The sequence below is a fragment of the Xiphias gladius genome, chromosome 24 (assembly GCF_016859285.1).
Source record: "Xiphias gladius isolate SHS-SW01 ecotype Sanya breed wild chromosome 24, ASM1685928v1, whole genome shotgun sequence".
Classification (NCBI taxonomy): Eukaryota; Metazoa; Chordata; class Actinopteri; order Istiophoriformes; family Xiphiidae; genus Xiphias; species Xiphias gladius.
In genome coordinates this window covers 22,430,329-22,452,814 of record NC_053423.1, presented here as the reverse complement: position 1 = coordinate 22,452,814, position 22,486 = coordinate 22,430,329, and the positions used below count along the sequence as shown (strand labels likewise).

The following is a 22,486-nucleotide window of genomic DNA, read 5'->3' as shown; positions in this document are numbered from 1 at the left end:
AGAACGACCGCCGCGGCAACGATGATGACGGTCATGTCGGTGGGCTTCTCTGTTGAGCAAAAAACAACCAACCAATCACAACCTGTACAGATGACGCAGGTCAGAAGAGAAGAACACCCATTTACCAGACTACAATCCTGCACGACGGCAATTCAGCCTGTATACAGACGCTATATGTTTGTTTGTCCTGCTGCTGTTGTTAATTATAATTTTCATCCCTACTGGTCTTTACATAATTACTGTATCTGTGCTTGTTTATCCTTGTCTGGCTTCCTTGTCTTTGTTTAGCTTAATGTCCATGTTGGTTTCTGTACCTCACGTGTCTTCTCGTCCCCGTGCGTAAGAACAACGACACCTTCTGACAATCACTGTCAAATTCCTTTTGACCTTCATCACTTCTGATTCAAGTCTTACCTCCGTTGCTCCTGATCACTGGTCTCTCCAGTTTGGTGACGATGTCCTCCTTCACACCAGAGAGCTGAAACACACATTCGTACTTCCCCCAGTCCTCAGGCGCGACTGACGAAAGTTTCAGGTCAACGCTCCTCTGGAAGGTCCCATCGTGGTTGGGGAGGGTCTCTCCTTGGTCCACGTCCTCATGAAGCTCCTCTCCACCTTTCCTCCAGAACATCACGGCCCTGTCAGGGTAGAAACCTGTAGCGTGGCAGCTGACTGGAGAGGAGGGAGTCTTCTGGAGGAGAGACACGGAGGGAAGCTCTGGGGAGGGAGAGAGAGACAGCTCATAGTTTCTTTATTATAATTTACTGCATACTAACATCACCATTCCTGTTCGATGGAATGTATTCTGAATGCCTCAGTGACACATTTTAATATATATGCCACGTGCAACTAGGAGAAGGGGGACAAAGGGGACAGAGACAGATGAAGAAATGTGAGGAGGGAGTGAGAGACAGTTTAGAAAGGGAAGAGGTGAAGAGACAGTGGTGGAAAGACAGAGTGAGAGAGATAGAAATGGAGACACGGGAAGATTGTTGTTCATGAAACTGCGTCAGGTCATGTGACTCTACCTGTTCTCAGCAGGGAGCTCCTCCCATAGTCCACATACTTCTTCAGCCAGTCAGGACAAATCTGGGTGAGGTACTGCTTCCACCGTGTGATCCGAGCTTTGTCATTGTCCCACTTTTGTTTGGTGATGAAAGACTCTGGTTTTGGAGCCGTCCATGTCTCTGTCTGCAGGTCAAACGTTATGAAATCTTCTCCATCATAACCATGCTGATCGTAACCATTTACCTTTCCAGTCTCATCGTCCCATTCACAGCCGTACATCCACTGGGCAATGTGGACACCTGGGACAGAAACAGAGACAGATATTGCAATAAAACCAGAGCAAGGTGCAGCACAACAATTGGTAGTTGATATCATATCTTTACCAAAGAGACACACTGATCCACAGAGACCAACACACAGTTTACCTACACGGTTGAAGGTGTTGTGGCTTCATGCGAACTGCAGGAGCAGTCACACACACTGAGGTGGAGTCCTGACCAGCAGATACAGATTAAACCTGATCCCGGACTGAACATCACATCCACTAAACTCTGCAGCCAGTGGATTAGTCCAACACTATCCTCTCCCTGTGAGGAACTACAGACCAGACTGTCCTCAGGTTTTTCTAGAAGCTTCCACTGAAGGAGGGTTTCAATCCAGGATTAGTCAGTAGACTCCACCTGCTCATCCAGGACAGTGTGTCCTGTTCAGCAGTGTTTTACTACAACTGGTTAGAATAAGGCAGAGACCAGCGGGACCATTATGGAGACTGGGAGGCAGTCTGTGTGTCCTGATTGGTCCATCCATCAGTCAATCATTCAATACAACCAACAGCTGTTTCTACCTGCAGATGTTGGTTTGATGCTGCGTGCTGGGATGGACCAACACGCTGTGGTCAATTAATCCAATCTAATCTAATTTGTTTACTAGTTAGTTTGGTAAAACTGTTCCATTTAAAGTTTTCCCTGTGAGGCTGGTGTTGTTAACATTAGGCCAGAGTCGGTAAGCTAACGTTACACTACCAGTTAGCCTGACGTTGCACTCTGCCTGCACTGTTTTTCACCACTCGGTGCATTTTCATTATTAATTGTGTTTAAAGCGTTACATGGCTACAGCCATGAATTAGCTAAAATGCTGCCTTAAAAAGCAGGCTCTTGGTGCAAGCTACCGTAGACATCTTGCTAACGAAAATGTGACGGAGGTATAGCTAACCTATGTGGTACAGAAATGGAGGGATTTTTTTTTTTTTTCACAGTGTGACGGGAAGTTTAAGGTCAATGAGCTGTTTAGTATTTTACTTGTTGATTCGTTATCGGTTTAGTTAGTCACAATTGGTAGAGCTCACACTCACTGACATTGGAATGTAACGCTTTTTTCTTAGCTAACAAGCTAACGTAGCTAAATCCTGTAGCTTTATGTGTCTGACCCAATTACTGCCAGTTACTGTAACTGATAAAACTTAGACCTGTATATTACAAGAGTTTGAAGAGGACGTTTGTGTGTTAAGTAATGCTGGTTGACCCTTTCTCACCTATTTGAGAGTTAAATGTTTATTGAACATCAATATAATAACGTTAGAGTAACTTGGATTGTCCAAAGACATTATTTAATTGTACCCAAATGTTTACAGTTTATTCTACAAATGTTATTTTTGTCAGTAACTTCAATGCACATTTTCTGAAGGGGACCCTGGACCTCTGGATCATCAGCCTCTGGAGGACCACTGACCAAATCTGCTCTAACACAGTATTACTATCTATAAAGGCAACATTCAAATAATGTCGATGCATCACTGAGGCCCAACGACGTGTGGGAATATCTTTTATTAAAGTTTCTCGCATGCTGTGCACAGGGGGATTATCTACATGCACGGAGGAGATGAACAGTATGTGTTCGTATTACATGTTGACTCATCTTTGTTTTAACCTTCCTGACACAGTTTCTGTGCGAATATCATTTCCACAGTGGTTACTGTATGTCACAATTAACACAACAAGCATTTGACATTGATGTGTAGAAGTCTGACACAGTTAATGTTAGTTTTAACACATCCTTTCTCCTTTATTATGACACAGACACACTGTGGTCAAGTACAGTGAATTTAATCTAACCTGTAGTTCTACTATAGATATACGACGAGATGGACACACTGCAGACAGAACAGTACGGCAGAGTAAACCTAAACATGAACAAACCTCCAGTTTGGTTGAAGCGCTGCTTTGCGATCTCAATGTTGCCCTTGAAGATCGGCTGGCGACCTGCAAGGAACCCAGTCTCCCTCTCCCAGTACTGTGGATCATCTTCGGTGACTTTCTTCATCCAGTCCTGTTTAGGCTCTGCCCTCCTGGTGTTGCTGTCATAGTAATCAATCTGATCATTGTCAACCATCCCAACAGCCACAAACTCTGGGAAGTTTGGGACTTGAGAGGAACCAGTGTAGAAATACTTCAGAGAGTGAGTCACTGGAAGACAAAGGTAATGTCACAATTTCAGTTTCCTCATTACAGTTTTAAAAATCACTGAATAATGTTACTTTCCTGCTCTCTGACTCAAAAAGAACGAACGTACAGTCAAGAAATCCCAATAATCTCTGTTGTGCAGTCATAAACACGAGAATACATTTAAAGTATATAAAAATTTTGCTTTAACATTTTACTTGTTAACTCTGGGTCCGGGAGGCAGACATCCTTTCTACTTTTAACAGTAAGGCTTAACACCTTATTTTTTGATAAAGCTTACAGGGCTGGCTCAGGCTTGTCTTGACCCATCCCCTAGTTATGCTGCTATAGGCCTAGACTGCCGGGGGACTTCCCATGATGCACCGAGCTCCTCTCTCCTCCTGTCGCTGTCTGCAGGTATTTCTGCCTGGGGAGCTGCAGAGTCTGGATCTGTGACTGCAAACCACTTCCTGTCCCCATGATCTTGCTCAACACCCACTGCTTCAATTATTATCATTATTATCATTAATTATTATTATCATATTCAGTCTTATTATAATTATTAGTTTTATTATTAGTCTCAGTATTGTACATGTTTATGTGGAACCTGTATTGTGCTATGTTCTCTTTCCTCCCTCCTGCCCTCCCCTTTCTCTCTCTCTCTCTGTCTCTCTCGCCCTCTGTCTCTCTCTCCTTCTCCCTTTGTCTCTCAACCCAGCCAGTTATGGCAGACAGCCGCCCACCATGAGCCAGGTTCTGTTCAAGGTTTCTACCTGTTAAAAGGGAGTTTTTCCTTGCCGCTGTCGCCAAGTGTTTGCTCATGGGGGAATGTTGGGACTGTGTAAATATAACTGTAAAGAGTCCTGGTCTTGACCTGCTCTATATGAAACGTGCCCTGAGATAAACTCTGTTATGATTTGGTGTTATATAAATAAAATAAAATTGAATTGAATTGAACTTTAACACTGTTATAAATGTATTTATTCTGTAATAAATTATTAAATGAGTCAAACATTTAGGTCATGCAATCATGTAGCTGACTTTCATTGACTGAAGTGATTCGATGACATTATGCCCCTTATGGTCTCTACTTTAAACTATAAATTGTGACCAATCAGTGACAACTTCTGTTTCTTCTGTATTGTCATTTTTTTTAACTCTTTTCTTTTTCTTGTGCTGTTGTCAGAGGGAACTCAAATATATGAATATAAGGGTTATTTTAAAACAAAAAGACAAAAAATATCCTATTAAAAAACTATTATCCATATCAACTATATTATTATATTATTAAATTATAGGAACAGTAGCCCGACTGGTACTGGATTGTTGAGGACAGTACTGATATCAACATTTGGGAGTTAAGAAACACGTATATTGGCCAATAGTATTTTGTGTTACATAAGTTATATAAGTGTTATATAAGTTATAAATGTTTAAGTGTTATATATGTTATATAAGTTAAGAAAATATATATATAGGTCAAACCATAGGACGATATGAACTTAATATTTATGTTCAGTAGGTTGTCATTGATGACAGTATGTGTGTGTTTTGGTGTGTGCACATATTGTCACACTAGAACGTACTGGCAGACATCTATGTTTGTTATTTATTCATTTATATATTTTTTCTTCTCCCTGCTCCTTTTCAAGTATGAAATATGCATCATTTGTTTGTAGATTATTTGTTTTTGACTCGTTTTCTTTATTTATCCGAGTTTGTGTTAGAGCTCTGCACTGTGTAATTATGCTGCCATTTTGTTCTGAACTCAACCGTATTGATCTTAATGGTCTTGATTAAATAAAATAAAAGTAAAATAAATTATTGGTCCCGATAAAAGCAAAGAAAAGATATGTTTCAATAGCCCCTTTCAGAAGTAGAATTTACGCTTTTCGTCTCGCCAAAAATTCAATAGTAACCTGCTGTTGCGGGCTCCAGGCTCAATTCTGAGCTACAATCCAAAAATAATGCTACAAAAAAGAGAAGACTACAAAGTGAACAGAACACATATTATCAGGACAAAAATAGAATTAAATCTAGATGCCGAGGTCATCCTAGAAAAATATTAGAAAAGGCAAAACAGATATAGGAGCAAAATAGATAAGAAGATTCTAAGGATTTATGTAGGCCAATTATTTATTTGGACATCTCACGGTGCTGAGGCTGAAGAAGAACTGATATTGCTGAAACTCAGCTACCAAAACAAGTTTAGGTTCTATACAGAGGAAAAAACCCAAAGAACCATTTCGGTGTCTCACCAAAACTATTTACACACAGTGTATAGCAGTGATAGTAGGATCAGATTATTGCATCGTAGAAGGAAATTTTTGTACTATAATCTATCCTCAATCGAATGAATGGGAGTGGAAAACAGCAAATGCGTTGTGGTGAGGCAGTACTTTTGTCTGTTCTTGCTGTTTCATTTGTCATGTAGTGGATAGCGGTCATCAGAAAATGTAGAAACACAAGGAATACCAGGACATTTTTGGCTAGAGCGAACTTCAAAAGGTGACGAACGTTATCGGGACACACAGCAAGTAAATTTAAAACTCTGGCAAATTACCAGTCGTTACATTAAGACAAGTGCCGGATGATTTTCCCAATATTCTGCGAGTACCGTTTCTGCAGCGGTTGTGGAAAGCTGAAACCTTCCAGCCAATACTAGAGCTACTCTGCCACAATCCAGAGGGAATAGCATCTCCCCCTCTTAATCCATTTTTTGGGGTATCAGAAGGATTTGCTATCAAGGGGCAAGAAAGACCCTAATTAATTCCCGGCTGTGTATTATAGTTAGCCCAAGGAGAGTCAGTTGGAAAACAGGCAAGTGGGGAGATATAATTAGACATAAAGCAAGCAATGGCGCAGAAAGCTGAGCCTTAGAATTAGATTAGAGAAAATACGAAACAGCAGTAACAGTAGGAAAATAATTCTGCTGATTTGAACCAAAGCGACAGACAAAGAGCCAGAAATACTACCATCAGGGAGTGCATGCCAGGGGTACATGGGAACTCAGGGTGGAAAAATTAAGAGAAGCACTGCAAGCAAAGGGGTGACTACTCCAGTCGAACCAATCAAAAGAGATATCCAGATCATAAAAAGCAAATTTTAAAGTTCATGAAAAAATGGAACAAAAGAACTGTTGGTGATCAACAATGGCCAACAGAGGACACTATTGACATTGCCTGTTGTGATGATGTGGAGGCAAATATAAAACATCACAAAGCCAAGGGCAGTAGTGATAAGCAAGTGGGCAAAACACAATAAAAGAGAGAGAGATTATTAAGAGAGAGAGAGTTGGAATGTCTCATGCAGGAAGGCCTTACGGGAACTAGTGAACACAAAAGATAAATGGCTAGTTGAACCCCCACCCGACCCAAGCAAGAAAAATCCATTCAGAGCAGGATAGTATCCCCTTTGGAGCGCAGGAAAAGTGAGCGCAGTAGCTATTCCAACCAAGACGATAGGGGAGAAAATAAGAGCATGCCGTTGGATGGATACATTTAAAAGTTTGAAAGTTAGGGTGAATAAAAAGAGAAGAGGCTGGCAAACTTGCTGACTCAGCTACAGCTGGGAGAGCTGACCCAGCAAATGAAACAAAAAAAAGACAAAAGTAAAGCACAAGCTCTGGTGGTAACAGCAGTGTCTGAAGCACCAACAGTGATGCAGCCTGCACCAGCAGCCCCTGTTCCAGCTGCCACACCTACTCCACCCATACCATCCATCCATGTGCACGTCGGTCAACCCATGGGACTCGATAACCGCCCACCACAGGGGTGCTGGCGACCAATGCAAAGAGGAGGTCCACCGAAAAGGGGAGGATGGAGAGGTTTGCCAAAAAAGCAGCAAAGATACTCTTGCCAAGTACCACCACAAAGTCCACCCCAAGAACAACTACAAGGTGCCAACCAAGGAAGTGACAAGATCTGCTGGGGGTGCAACCAAGTTGGACACAGGAGAAGGGACTACCCAGGCAACCCCTGGGTAGGACCCTCTGTATACTGGCAACAACAGGGGTGCCTAGAGGAGCCACAGGGGGATAGGATGTTATCAATCATCTCGCAACATCCACAAGGAGAACCCACCCTACCTGTAATCATCAATCATCGTGAACCTCCCTTTAAGGTGGATACAGGTGCAACCTACTCATGCATGGGCAATCAAGGATTAGTCTCCCCCTCTCTAAGTCATCTGTCAAAGCTGTCAGCTTCTCTGGGAAATTACAAATGGTACCCCTTCCTGAACCCATACCAATGCTAATTGGTGGAAAAACACTGGTTGCACTGCTGCTCTACTCAGCCAGCTCCCCAGTGAATATCACTGGGAAGAGACATACTGTGTTCCCTGAAAGTCAAAATAGTATGTACCAAAAATAGAGTCTATCTGGACTCCCCAGATCCGGGAAGGGACAACACAATGGATTCAATGGTGTACATCGAAGTTTTCAAGAGAAAGTTGAATTAGCCAGGAGAGAAGGCCCATTCAATGTGATCTTGCATGGTTGGACGGACTTTGTCAAGAGGAGACAGGGAAACGTGCGTCAAAGTTTGACAATATGTGTGACTTCCAAGTCACAAAGGGTGGAATTGGGAAATTATATTTTCACGTTACTGAATGTAATCAGTAACTTAATGTGTTCAGTAAGTTACCATTAAAAACAGAATATGATATTCAAGAATGCAGACTAAGAGAAGCTTAGGGAGGAAGGCTGTGAGAGAATGTGCTTGCTTCAGAATATAATGATGTATGTAATAAACGGGTACAAGAATGCATTTCATGTCCAACTCCTGTCAAGATATCAGCTACTGAGGAATGTAGACACCATTAATACTCAGAAAGTAGCTAATCATAGTGAGAAGCCCACAGAGAGATGATACGATAGTGTCTTAACAGTCAAGGCCAGGCCAAGGAGGTGTAACGATGGTAGTGCACTTACTGTTGGGCGAACACTAAGAAGAGTATTGATTTGTTATGAAATTGAATGTTAAACTGAAACATTTCAGTTGCTCCTGTGACCAGCTCGGTTTATTGTACTCTGTTTTAAATGTACAATGAATCTACTTCGCATCGAACTCTGCAGATTACTTAGTGTATTATTGAGGACTATGAGTCGTGTGGAAGAGAAACTGAACCCATCTGGCCCCGGTGAAGATTTCCTCCCGCAGAAGTTCTGGAACTACACATCGAAGACTACGAAAAACATCTTAAATTCATATGTACAGTATATAAACACATGGAGCATTTTTTTTCTTTTATAATTAACCAATTTAAAAATAACTCGCCTGCCGCCGCGCCATTTATTCCCAGGAGAACCAGAAAAATCAAGGTCTTTATGAATACGGTAGGATTTAAATCTTTGACAGAAAAACAACTTATATGTTTCATTGTCCAGTAGAAGAGGCACCAGAGCAGCAGTAGGGAAGTAATGGTAAAACATGGAGAAGTGTTAACATCAGCCTCCTTCTGAGCCAATGGGAATTTAGTCTGAGCGGCTACGTCACTTAAATCTGGGTTAAACTGATCCACTGAGGTTAGAAACGAAAGCGAAAGTAAAAATCTGCTCAGTTATTTTGGCCTGTGTAAGAGGATGGGAACTGGTGGGGAAACACTTTCTTTTGGTTTCTCAGCTTTGTTATAGTATGACAGGACTATAATAACTGAAGCTGCTCAGACCTTGTATATTGTGTTTTGAGGGCTAAAGCGATGCAATGTGCAGAAATGTGTTAATTTTCTGGGAGGTCAGAAAATGCTGTTGAATTGTACTGTGTTATACAGACAGGTGTTCTATTATTTCGTCCACCCTATCCATATCAAAGATAGGCTAAATAACAGAAACACCTCTCTGAATAATGCAATATAATTAAACAGCAACACAGACTGCAGGCTGCTAAATGATCACACAGTTGAATCAACACCTCTCGAAAACAGTTTCAACCAAAACTGAACATTACAACTGTAATGAAGGAGAATTTATTGCAGGACTGTTGTTTTAGACCGCATAAGTTTTAGCTAGGTGTTCCTAATAAACTGCCACCTGTTTAAAGTTTTTCTAGCACTTGTTGGGAAGTAATTCACTTTGATCCTGCAAATAAAACATGGTTCCAGTGAGGCCTCATTCCGTTGTCAGTAATACAGTAATCCTTTCTCAGTGTAGGGGCCGGAGTAAGATGACTCCCCACCTTTGTCTCATGCCCTGGGTATAATAAAGACCTAAAAACTGTGACGTTCTGCGATTTTCTTCGCGGTGAAAGCTTCGCACAATAATGACGGACCTTCTGAAATGAACCATGAACACTTCTTTACTGATTACCCCGTTATTCTGCCATGTTGGCAGGTGGACGATAATGGTCATATCTGTGTACGTCTCCTAAATTCACTCCATGTACGATGATATCATGTGTCATAGTTTCAACAATGAAATGCTGTTGAGACAATTTGGGTCCAGACTGATTATTCATCATATGTTGACTATGCTAACTATCCGTTACAGAAAACTGACCCCTGATCTGTTATAAATGATCCAATCAAATCTCTGCTGAGGCAGCTGTCCGCTCACAACCTCTTTCACACTCTTTGTTGCTATTTCACAAAGTTCATTTAGTCTGGTTTTGGCTGTCAGACAGTCTCATTTGGTATGGTTATTGTCAGGTTTTGTTTGGTGTGGTTCAAGGTGCAAAAATCTTACAGCTGTCAACTATTTCCTTGTCCGTTTGGATGCTTAGTCAACCCATAAATGTACAGTGAACTGCGGCACACCCCACAGCCTTCTGGCGTAGATTCTGACATGTTTCCATCTCAGTTCTGGCTACAGCACAGTCCGGGTTAAATGTTTGATAATTTGATAGAGTGCAGAAAGAAACGAAGCAGGGGACAGAGAAAGGAGAAAAGAATAAGGTACACAGAGTATTCATGACAGAAAAATTTGAGAATAAATATAGGGGCATAAATCTGTCTTTAAAAATGTGACCAAGAATATGTACTAAATGATGCTTTTTGTTTGTGGTTTAAACCCACAGTAAACAGTGATATTCTGACATTTATCAAATAAACTGTGCACAGTGACAGTCACACAGAAAGGAACAAAAATACAAAAGAAGGGAACAGAACATGAGAAATGGTGAACAGAGAGATTTAAATAAGAAAAAAAATGAAGAACATAAGTTAAAGGAAGAGATAGACAGGGCAGAGACAAGTGTGTAAATAAGAAAGTAAGTAAAAGTTAAGTAAAAGTGGGGAGCAGAGAGGTGAGAAGACGAAGGCTGAGGGGGACGTTGGTAGACTGGGAATGGGAGGGGAGAGTGGAAAGACAATGAAAAAGAAAGACAGAAACACAGATGACAACATGACAGATGTGTGTGATGTGAAATGAAAACACATCAGCATCTGACCCTATCTGGTCTCAGCAGAGAGCTCTCTTCACCTGGGTGAAGTATTGTGTCTAATGCCCTAGTAAAGCTATGTTATTATCCCACATCATTTTGGTGTTGAAGGCCTGCTGTTTAGGAGGGATCCATGTCAGTGTCTGCAAGTCCAGCGCTATAAAGTCTTCTCCATCATACCCGCACCGATCGTAACCATGAACCTCTTTAGTCTCAGCCTCCCACTCACAGCCAATTTCTGGACAATGTGGACACCTGAGACAGAGACAGAGACTTCAGAAAGCAGAGCGGGATCGCAGCAAACTCACCTATTAACAGCTGATATCACATCTTTACCACTAAAAAAATATTAGGATCACTGAGTTACATCAACACTTTAACTTTTAAATAATAATAATTATTATTATTTATTGACTGATTTACTTATGTACATTAATATTTCTGTAATCTGCAAGGAAGTTTCTTTAGCTACACATCAAAGACTATGAAAAAGATCTTAAATTCATACGTACAGTGTATAAAGACATGGAGCGTGTTTCTTCGTTTATAATTAACCGACTTAAAAAATAACTCACCTGCCGCCGTGGATTCCCAGGAGAACCAGAACAATCCAGGTCTTGATTTTATGGATCTGTCATTTCTTAGGAAGTTTCCTTGGAAAAACTATGTAATCCGATACTAATTATAGGGAAAAATAGAGGAAAGGTTCTGAGATTATTAATTGTGTGTTTTTTAGGCAGTTGTTGATTTCTAGACGAATTTCCTTGTTCAAATGAAGAATTGCTTCATTTGAACAAAAATAAGCAGAGAATATACGACACTACAAGAACAACACCATCAGTTTTAGCCAATGCCACAAAATAACAGGTTTACATTCAAGTGACAGCACTCTCTAGTGACGAAAGCAAGTATGCAAAACAGGAAGTCAGGCTATGGTCATTTAAAGGGACAAAGTCCATGTAAGGAGAAGTTAGAGGTCAATGCATGGGTCAGACATCGAACGTGACATAGGAGACTGCTGTTGTTTCCTCCTCCTCCTCAACCTAACACCTCTAACACCCTAACATGCCAAACCTAAACTTGCTGTGCACTTCTTTACCTGATCTCCTGATTTGCTGCCTCTGGGCCTGGACAGCTCGCCATCATCGAGGGGAAAATTAATTCCCAAGTTTATCCAGGTATTACAGGATAATGTCAGGTCGGCTGTCTGCCAGCTGAAGCTCAGTTAAAGTTGGGTGAGACGGCAGGAGAATGACCCCAAACATGAAAGTAACTCTACTACAGAATGACTTCAGATGAAGGAAGTCCTCTTTCTGGAGGGGCCCGGTCGGAGCCGAGACCTTAGCCCAACAGAGATGCCGTGGTAGTTCAGAGGTCAGACTCAACTCCAGATCAGGATCCGGCAGCTGGTAGGAAGTCAGTATTTCTCAAGAACAGGGTGGATGCTCGCCGACAAGGCGGCTTCCTACTTGCAGGAGGCTCTTCTTGCTTAGTGAGTTTAACTGTGAGCAAATGTTGACATTAACATTCATCGATATTCGACTTTATCAGAGTTTACTTTTACAGAGATGTCAGCAGTATAACCGTGTCAAGTCTGGACAGATTACACATCTTCATCTGAGCCGTCGATAGGGAGGCACCTGAGGACGACAGGCGACTACCTGGTCTGCAAGTTATCAGTCTTAGCAGCTCCCTGACTCTATATTCGGTCAACTTATCAAAAAAAAACTAAAAAACTGACAAGTAATTAGTGAAAGGCAGCAAAGATTAGTGCAATAAGGTCACTTCTTTTAGAACGTGCCAATAGCTGGCAGCAGCGTTTTGTATAAATTTTATGTCTATGGATGTTTTGCCTGCTCCGACCGAAAATAAAGTGCATTTCAATAATCATGTCGAGAGGAGATAAAAGCATAGATGACCTGACATCTGCATGTGAGATGGATGATCTGAGTTGAATGAAGCAAGACTACACCACTTTATTTGCCTGAACACTGAAAAGCAGCTCAGATTGGGGGCTTCTTTTTTCTTAACAGTATTAGATAAGGCAACCAGACCGAGGAGAGACTGTTAATAATAAAAGCACTTGGACCTGGAGTGGTAATTACTGTTTAATGATCTTCCATCTAGAGTCATTCAACTGCAAGAGAAGACATAATACAGGAGACGTCCGTAGTACCTGGTCTTACTGGAACACGCGTGATAGACAGTTGCATAGCCATGCAGATGGAGAATGAAGGGGGACCTAGGATGGACCCCTGGGGAACCCTACAAAAGAGAGGAGTGTGAGAGGAGATGGTTTTGGACAGCAGATACAAAACAAACCAATCCGGCCAACATAATTTGTCACATTTATGTGAAAAATACATGGAGCTTCCTGAAGAAACAAACAAACTTGCCACTGTGGTTGTTCGTGGAAAGGGAACCCTAATTTACGCAGAACACGCGAGCAAAGAACAGATGTCACACAAGACTCATGCAACAAATACATAATGACTATGCGATAATAATGGAAATAATCTTAATTGTGACTAGGTTTTCCAAACACAAATGTGTAACGTTTAATATGTTTTCTTGACATTATTTACAGGTAGTCACATTCTTATTAAAATCAACGTAAGAATAACTTCAACCTGGACAAGCTTACAGTTTGCAGACGTCCTTTACAGACGATTTCAGGTTACATTTTACACGACATACCAAGTAATCCAGAGAGTTCGAAAAGAAAATGCTGCGTGTTTCATGTTGCAACTTAGTCCGAACACACCTCTCGACAATTTTCAAACTAAAGAACTGAAACTGAGGATTTGTGGTCGTAACATATGACATCGGTGCGTCAGTGTGTAAGCAGCATTCTACCGTTGCAGCTGGTTGAGGTGGAGGCGGTTTATCTACTTCATCACACATACAGTTAGTTCAGTCCAGTCATTGCCAACCTGGAGGCCTGTCTCCCTCCACAAGTCAATAGATACATCTGACGGGTTGTTTGATGATTAATGAGGGCAGACAAAAGAAAAAACAAAACTCCATAACTGGACCGTACCATGAAAGCACAGGCTATAAAAATACAAAGCAACATTTGTGAAGAACGTAAAATCAAAATTTGACTTAAGACTGGTCTTAGTTATTTCTGTTATTTACTTAAGAGAACATAGACTCGGAGTAAACCAGGACTTGCACTGATATAATATGACAATGACACATAAGGAAATAGTAGATCTCAGCCTATGTTTATCAGAGAACATCATGAGTTCTCTAGCTTTTCCTTTAAACTAAAAAGCAAATTCAAAAGAAGGAATCTAAGATGTTAAAATCAGCAGCTTATATTGCAGCTGTGAAAACGTGTGACAGCACATGCTGTGCATTAAAGCGTTGTTGTTGTTTTTTTAAGATCCTTCCTTCTCCTATCGTTTTAAACTCAAACTGAAAAATTCAGAGCTGGTTATGTCTCTCTCAGATTTTCAAAGAACCGAGTTAATATCCGCACTTATTTACAAAGTTGAATTACAAAGTGACAGAAAGTATTTTTTGTTTTTCTGAGCTTTGTCTGAAAATCAGATGTTCTTACAACATAATAAGGAATTAACATGTCACTGGAGAGAGCTTTGACTGCACTGCAAATTAAGACAGGATTTCTTTTTTGCATTGAAATAGTATATAAAGAGCTAAAGTGGGAGACACAACGATGTGGGGTTTTGTAAAGTTCCTAAACTAAGCTGCACACGGTATCACACCCATGCAAACACCGGCCGGCGCACATAGTCGCTGTTGCCACACGTTGCCCTCTGAAAACACCGGTGTGCTGCCATTTTGTGTCTTCCTCTGTTGCTATGAAATGGCAGACACACAAACACCCTCCCACTCTGTGACCCGGCAGTCCCTGCGTGGGCAATCTGGCTGCCGATATTCGATACCTAACGCACAAATCCCATCATTTTATCCGACGGAAATTTAGAGTATAGAAGATACACGATGTTAGGTGCCTTAATAACTTTTTGATTTGGGGCTATCAATTATTGTAGAAACACATGAATCGAACTCTCAAGGTAACAACACACTATCATCATCTGGAACAGGCAGAAGTCGTGTGTCACACCGAACCTGACCAGGAATCACCTTGAAAGATCTGCTTTCCTCCTCGCTGCTGGTATAAACTACAGCTTCGGCAACAGAGCCGCCTCAGTACTACTGACGCCATTTGGCTTTTTTTTCTTTTTTCCCAGTAGCAGTGTTAGAGCTCCACAACCAGGCAGAAACCGCAAATCCCCCTTTCTGGGAAATCACATGATGAGTGTGTCGGGTTTCGTTTCTCTGTGTGTGAAATTTTGGCGCACAAGCCAGTAAGAAAGGGTGGGTTGTGATTGTCTTCTCATTTGTCCCTGCCAGGCCACTGAAGCTTCTTGACCTCCTTGTTTTGCCACATTCCTGTGGTGCCAAAGAATAATACTTTCTTGCACAGACATAATCAAAGGTGAAGATCAGTAAAATGTCCGACATGTAAGAATGAAAAATAATAGCTAAAGTGTGTATAACTGGCTTTAAGCCGATAAGAAACTGTACCATATAAAGGAAAACTTCTCATTTGGTAAATATATGAAATATACTAAGTTGTACTTATCATTAAAACAAAACGTGGATGTTATAAACACACAGAAAACATGCTACCCAACCATGGCTCACTGAATATGAGGACCATGAACCTGTATGGATGTGTTGTGTTTAGTTCACAACAGTGACAACATGGGAGCGTCTGTGAAAAACAAAACAAAAAACATTATTGATGGAGAGATGGTAGCTTCTCTCTCGCTAAGAGGCAGAGAGGACACAGAGCTGTGTGTTTGGTTATTTGGGGAACGCTCAAGGCTCGTCTGACCTCTGCTCACACAGACTGGTTTCCCCTCTTGCAGCCTCGCAGGCCCGCTTGTTTTTCAGTATCAGGATCAGAGGAGTCACGCTGCAACAACACGACCCCGGTTGTGATCAAAAAAAAAATCGAATAAAATTAAAAAAAAAAATAAAATCTCTGCTTGTGAGTTGCACGACACGTAGTCGCAGAGGAAGCGACCGAGGCAGCAAACGAAGGGGTCGTAAAGGTGGCGGACCGTTTCCGGACCGAGTCCTCGGGATGAACCTCGGAGTTTACATTTTAAAATATTTCAGGCGGTGTTTACTTTCATGTTCTTATAAGAGGTGTGTCTTGTTTTTTTTTTTTGTTTTTTTTTTCAGTTTCCTGTCAATTTTACTTTCATAACTTAACTTCCTTTTGAAATCGTCAGACGCGGTTTTATTTTGAAATTATTACCGGAACGTCTCCGGCTACCTTTGACAAGACTCGATTTACGTGAAAGTGAAACTAAAGTGGACCCGAATTTGCACGGGGGAAAAACCACCGATCTGAATCCACTTTAGTCCGTCTGATAACAGTGGAGAAGAGTGTCCGACAAGAGAGGGGAGACGTACAACCATGACGGAACTGTCTACAATTTATCAGCTAACCCTGGTTGCCGTTACCTGCTTCATCCAAGGTGGGTTTACCTGTCGACATGTTTGCTTTGCTGCTCCGGTGAAATACACGAAACGGGAAGAACACTTGGGTGCACGGGTCAGCGGTTTATCTAACATCATACCCCGAACCCGGTAGCTTGTTCTCCCGCGACTGAGGCGCGTAGTCCAAACTCCACGAATAAATGTCAGTGGCTAGTTTCAATTTTCATATTGTGAGTCGCGGCACATTTGGAGACTATTAAGACCTTTGGCATACGCATGACAGTCGAACATCATTCCGGCAAAATCCAGATATAGCAAAACACTCGTCCACGATATTTTGGGATGAAGGCGTGCAAAACAACTTGAACTTGAACCTCACATTTCCGGCTACTAAAATATCGTAAAATGTGAGTCTCTGTGTGCCGTACGTACGCCGAATCTAGAATAAGACCCAGTCGCGTGGTTAAAACGTCGCAGTTGAATCCTTAGGCCGACGTAAGATTAGTTTTAAAACTGTAAAATTTCGGTAAAATTTCTAAACGGAGTTTTGTATGGAGCGTCCGGTGGCGTGGTGCACGCCTGCCCCCTCGCGGCCGCAACTATTGTTGCATCCAGCGCGAAGCGAAAGCGGTCACTCAGAGAAAACGACTTATTATAATTATACAATTATGAAGTTAAAATAAGACAAGTAAGACCACAAATAATATACGGAGTGAAAACGAAGTGGGGAATAGAGGCTTAACTTTACTACAATAGACTGCTTATTTTGAGAGACATCTTCGAAATCCAAGCATTGGCACGAGGAAAGCGGGGGAAGAAACTGAAAGCAAAGACTGAGAGAAAAAGCCACAACTCCTGGTTCCCCGAAGAGAATCTGGGTTTCACTTTTATTTGTCACTGCCACAGTTCAGTATGTTCCTACAATGCCTTGTGTGGCATTTCACACCCTATGTTCTGTATTTTCGGTGACGTTATTTGTCATATTTAATGTAAATATAGTAGGTCAATTCTGTAAAAATGTTTTGCAAAATTATGTCCCATTGGCAAATACTGGGGTAATGTTGGAGTGTTGCCACCACAGAATACACATTGCTATGGACCACATCATCAGAATACACCGTAATTTTATCATTATATTCATTCACAGTGTTTTTTGTCTGTTTGTTTTTTTTAACTTCGTTGTCAATTTCTTGTGAAATCTTTTGTCTAAAGCCCACAGCAGCAGCTGTCCGGTGTTGGAGTGCTGGTTTGTGCAGGAGAAAGCGGGTCGAGGAGGAGGTTTTGCTGCAGCTACCACCCAGGAAAAATCTCTGCTCTACATCAGAACAGACGCAAACAGACACAGTGCAGAGACCCAACAGACTCCGTCCCACATCAGCCCTGACAAAGTCTACTTTGTCACAGGTTAGTTCCAAAGGACACGCTGAACAGGATGTGTAATGGCACATTTATCTAAATGTGTGTGTGTGTGTGTGTGTGAGGGGGGGGCATACACCCATACAAATGTGTTACCTTTCAGAGTCAGCAGTCGTAATGGAAGGTCAATAATAAACCTCCACAGATATATAAGTGCTGATGGTCAACGAAATCATCATTCAAAGTGAACACGACTGCACTTTTTCTGCATCTCTCTCTGACTTGCATGCGTTCACACCTGGTGCAGGCTGCCTTCCCAAGCAGATCCCTTACAGTGGTTAATAAAACAGAGGTGAATGTTTTTGGTTTTTTTTGCCAGTTTCTGACTGGAAATACATGTCAGCTGTAATGTATCCTCTGCATTTCTGCATCCTCTATAGTTTTCTTTCAGCATTTTTACTGATTCAGTTGTACACTAAAACATCTTGATTTAAGGTTTCTTTGTTTAATATTGCATGCATACTCCATCATCTCCCCCCTTTAGATACAGCTGTCTATTTCCATTTTGGGTTTTTTTTGTTTTGTTTTTTTACATATCAACAAAATGAGCATTCGTGAACTCCTTATACCCCGACAATGTATACGTGTGACCCTTCTGACTCCTCTGTCTTCAGACCCAGCTGCCACTCTCTGCCACCACTCTCTCAGCCCTCCCAGAGGCTCCGTCCAGGAGCCCCAGTGTGAGATCAGCCCCTTCCTGCAGCGGCCCTCCACCCTCAAATGGGTGGCTGCACTCACAGACTCTGCCTTCAGCCCCATATACCTGCAGGCCGACTGGTTTTCAGTTGCGCTACAGGGGACCAACAAGCAGCTGGGCATTTCCAGTATCATGCGTGCTCCCACAGGAACCAAAGAGCCAAATGGTAATGATTAAGATGGACAAAAACTGAGAAAGTGTATCTTGTCTCAGTCATATGTGGTAGTTTGACTCTCTCTCTCTCTCTCTCTCTCTACTCACTGTCTGTTTCCCCAGTGATCCTGAGCGTGACCAGTAAAACCGTCTCGGTGCAGGCCAGACTCGGGAAGCCACTGCTGCTGGACTGTGGCTTCTGGGTCAACCCTTCTTCGCCTCTGTCTGGGTCGGGCTTTGCCGTCGAGTGGCGCTACCAGTTCAGAGGCAAAGGGCGACTTGTTCTGGCTTACGATGGCAAGACAGACCGCGTGGCTGATACACAAGAGGAAGGGGCCACACTGGACTTTGAGGGTCTGCACGAAAAAGGAAATGCATCCCTGATCCTGCAGGAGGCTAAAGTGCATCACTCCGGGATGTATATTTGCACAGTGCATCTGCCGTACCTTCTGGCTCAGGTGGTGCTGGAGCTTGAGATCGTCGGTGAGGGAGAAGATTGTGTTGCTTTTGAAGCATTTTTGAAGCCTTACTGGCGTCTGGAAGTGACTCTGTGATGTTAGACAGAGGAAACGTGCTCATATCCACCAATAATCAATCAATATCCATGTTGGCATTCGTGCACAGTATCTGCCTTCAAACAACACTGAAATAAGCAAATTATTCTGTTAGAAAATGAGCTGTAAGCTCTGTAATAAACCAGATTTCATTAGGAACAAGAGTAACATAATTAACTTTCTCTCTTTCTTTTTCTTTTTTCTTTATTTATTTATGCTGCTCTTTCATCCTTCTACTCAGAACCTCCATCCCTCTCCATCCACCCTTCCCCTCTGCCCCTCGCCGTTCCCGGCCAGACCTTGACCGTCCAGTGTGACGCGTCCGGTTTCGCCCCCCTCTCCCTGGAGCTGAGCTGGGAGTTTAAAGGCGCCGATGGGAAGACCAGGACCCTGGGAACAGGCAGGATAACGGGCCACAGGCAGGCCTGGGATGGCACCTACACCCAGAGCACCCGCCTGGAGCTCGACACCTCTAAACTGGACCTGGGCAGAGGAGGCGAGCTCACCTGCGTTGCTGTCCACCCTGGAGGCACGCGACGGGCCAGCATGACCGCCAGTGTCATCGGTAATGAGGAAGAATTTCACCTTTAGTTTCAGCAAAGATCCGGCCAAATTTATCTTGAGGCAAAAGCGGTCATGATGCAGAACATTGTTCGCAACCGTTTACTTTTCAGCCTTAAGAGAAAATGGGAGCTTAAATATAAAGTGATTGTTTAAGAGCTGATGGTCACTTTGAACAACGTCCTCTTGAGAAGCAGGTGAATGTGAAGAGTGTGAGGAAACGTGTGTGGTCATTATGGTCATTTTAAGTTATGAGACAGTAAAAATAAACTTAAATGGATGGCTATAGTAGAGTTCATCATTTTTAAAATCAGATAGGATTATTTTAACACCTACTATGTGTGACAGCTCTGTAAAGGTGGATGGTTAAATAAATTATTTTTAAAAATTATTATTAAATTATCAAGATTGACAACATAGATGCAACTCAAAGACAATGGGAATCGATTAAGAAGTTAAATTCCATGTATTTATTTTTTTTTTTTTTTCAGGGTTCAGTACTCCCTCCATTGAGGACTCAATGGCAATGGTTGGTGTGGCGCTAGTGCTCTACGGTCTCATCAAGTTTGTCTCCTGGACCTTGACCAGCTCAGGTATCAAATAACACAACAACAATTAACCATAAAGATTTTTTGTTTACTGACAGCTATGAAAATTATTCATGTTTTTTTTTTTTTTAATTATCTGCGCCCATTTAATCATTTCAAGCTGCAAGAAGATACTTGATTCTATCTGACCATATGAATACAGTTAAATAAATAAGAAAAACCACACTTGAATAAATTTGAAAAAATATTAAATAAAATAAGTGCAAAGCTGTATACTATTTAAAGAAAATGCAGTAAGATAAGTCAATGTATCCATTTTGTGTCTAACTTTTTATCTTTGTCTTTTGTTTATTTCACTGTATGTAGGCTCAGACGAGGCTGATAAACAAGATAAGGTAACTTTTTTTAAATACTAACAATACTACAGCATTTCTAATTCTGAGTTTGAGTTTACATAAATGTGCTGTTTGTCCACTTCTGTTTGATCACCTTGGGGCTGCTCCGTGGTGTTTCGCGAGTCTCCTCTCAATAATAACTTTCCACACTGTCCTCTCACAGAAAGAGAAGTAAAGAGGAGCTGATGTGGAAGTGTGATACTGAACCACCGACCTGGTCTGTTGTGGTCTCTTGGATGGGGGGTTCAGGAGTGTCTGTTCACCTCTTCATGCCGGCGATTATGATAAATTGATGATTAGTGATAAAACTGTGTAAACATGTATTTTTTTTAGAGTTTGTTTGTTTTTTTTTTTCTTTACAGATCCAATGAGATGCTTGCTTGAGCTCATCCTCAAAAAGTAATAATAGGCAGCAATCTGGTACCCGGGAGAATTTTTATTCTGGCTGAAAAGGGGTTCCGCTCTGTCCAAAAATGTCTGTTGTAACATTTCTTCTTCTAATCCTCTCTTTTAAAGTGATGCGTTGGCATTTCGTATTGGCCTCCCACAGCTTGTTTACTGTATTGTTTCACAAACACTGGAAAAGACCCAACAAGTAGGTGTGTGTATGTGTGTGTGTGTCCCATATCTCAGCCTGCAATTTAAACAATCCTGGACAGTAAAATCAGTGTCAGACTAAACTGTCCAAACTTGCAAACTGAATTCTATTTTTGTCACATAGGATTATGACAAAATAACGCATGCATATTCTGAAATTTTTCATTTGGGCGTTAGAGTGGTATTGTCATCACATGTTGCTTATTTTTATTTCATTTTGTGTGTCTTTGTGTCTTTGTGTGTGCGTGTGTGTGTGTGTGTGTGTGTGTGTGTGTGTGTGTGTGCGCGCGTGCGCGTGTCCAAGATAGTAGGAATGATGCTCTGTCCACTAAAACTGAAGTAAAAGCCTGGGCTAATTCAAAAATAAAACTTATATAGAAATGGGAGGATAATGGCTAGAAACAGAGCACATAATTCTACTGGAGGGAAAGTTCAAAATTTGTATCAGAATTTTAAAATCATATTTAAAATTGATCATTGAAGTCTGTTTTGTTGGTGCAATAAAAACATTTCTTATAACATGCTGCCTGCAGTTTCTTGTTTATAATTGAGTACCGGCTCAAACACCCTGGTGTGCCACATTGTGTAAAACCAACATCATGCACATTTATGACAGGATAATGGGGGGGGGGGTTCTTAGATAAAGGTATATGGAAGTATTATAACAAAGTGTAAGGGCGGTTGGGTTTTATTTTTCTTGCTGTCAAGTCAGTAGGGATGTTATTTTTCAAAATATAAATCCCTCATAATGACCATACTGCAAAGTTTGAGAGGTATAAAATACAAAGTGACTACACTGAGGAAAAGGCGTAGGTAATAACTGTTGATTAAACCAAGTAAACCATTAACCGGCACTAATGAGAAAGTGTGACTTCCGTTGTCCTTTTCAGAATAAAACGTCACATTGAACGTACAGTTTTGTTTTTGAGTAATAATATCTGAACCGAGAATTTGTTAGACTGAATAGACTGTACATAAATATATTATCGATGTAAGATTATACTGATTAATCGATGCAACGTATTTTAATAATATATATTATAATATACTACTCTAATACTATAAGATAGATATTACAAAATCATGAAATGATACTGATATTCGTGATATATGTACAGTTATTAAATACATGCAAACTATGAAAATCTGTCAGAATTGGGACATTGAATTTTTTGTTTTTGTTTTTATTGAGACTCATGAAATTAATTGCAAACGCAAAATAGCTTTCTACGTGTCTTTCAAATTTCAATATTATTAAT

The 22,486-nt window shown here is 41.3% G+C and overlaps 2 protein-coding genes and 1 long non-coding RNA gene across 11 annotated transcripts in view; 1 reads left to right on the top strand and 2 right to left on the bottom strand.

Annotated features, from left to right (window-relative positions):
* The window catches only part of LOC120786279 (class I histocompatibility antigen, F10 alpha chain), a 13,678-nt gene extending 4,833 nt beyond the window's left edge, over positions 1–8,845 (bottom strand). For 2 of the 3 annotated variants that reach the window (XM_040121628.1, XM_040121629.1), the window contains exons 1-2: positions 8,726–8,843; positions 3,204–3,470 (exon numbers count right to left, since the gene is read on the bottom strand). In XM_040121628.1, coding sequence (XP_039977562.1) covers positions 3,204–3,470; positions 8,726–8,828 — 370 coding nt within the window. In that variant the 5' untranslated portion in view covers positions 8,829–8,843. Of the gene's footprint in view, positions 1–414; positions 718–1,028; positions 1,308–3,203; positions 3,471–8,725 lie in introns of all 3 variants that reach the window. The other variant, XM_040121630.1, reaches the window with a different exon arrangement.
* A 2,062-nt stretch (positions 8,846–10,907) lies between these two features.
* Positions 10,908–16,857, bottom strand: LOC120786284. 7 transcript variants are annotated; one of them, XR_005706680.1, is made up of 5 exons: positions 16,355–16,857; positions 12,999–13,087; positions 11,922–12,324; positions 11,398–11,500; positions 10,908–11,077 (listed from the first exon to the last, which is right to left on the bottom strand). It is a non-coding gene; the product is annotated as an uncharacterized LOC120786284 (long non-coding RNA). The 7 variants fall into 7 exon arrangements; XR_005706683.1 differs by lacking the exon at positions 16,355–16,857 and adding an exon at positions 15,693–15,944; XR_005706685.1 differs by lacking the exon at positions 16,355–16,857 and adding an exon at positions 14,936–15,305.
* On the top strand, positions 16,112–21,720 carry tapbp.1 (TAP binding protein (tapasin), tandem duplicate 1). Its single transcript, XM_040121627.1, has 8 exons — positions 16,112–16,344; positions 17,519–17,710; positions 18,337–18,585; positions 18,696–19,055; positions 19,368–19,691; positions 20,179–20,280; positions 20,602–20,630; positions 20,794–21,720. The coding sequence occupies exons 1-8, from the start codon at positions 16,284–16,286 to the stop codon at positions 20,803–20,805; spliced, it is 1,329 nt and encodes a 442-aa protein (XP_039977561.1). The 5' UTR covers positions 16,112–16,283; the 3' UTR covers positions 20,806–21,720.
* Positions 21,721–22,486: the final 766 nt, after the last annotated feature.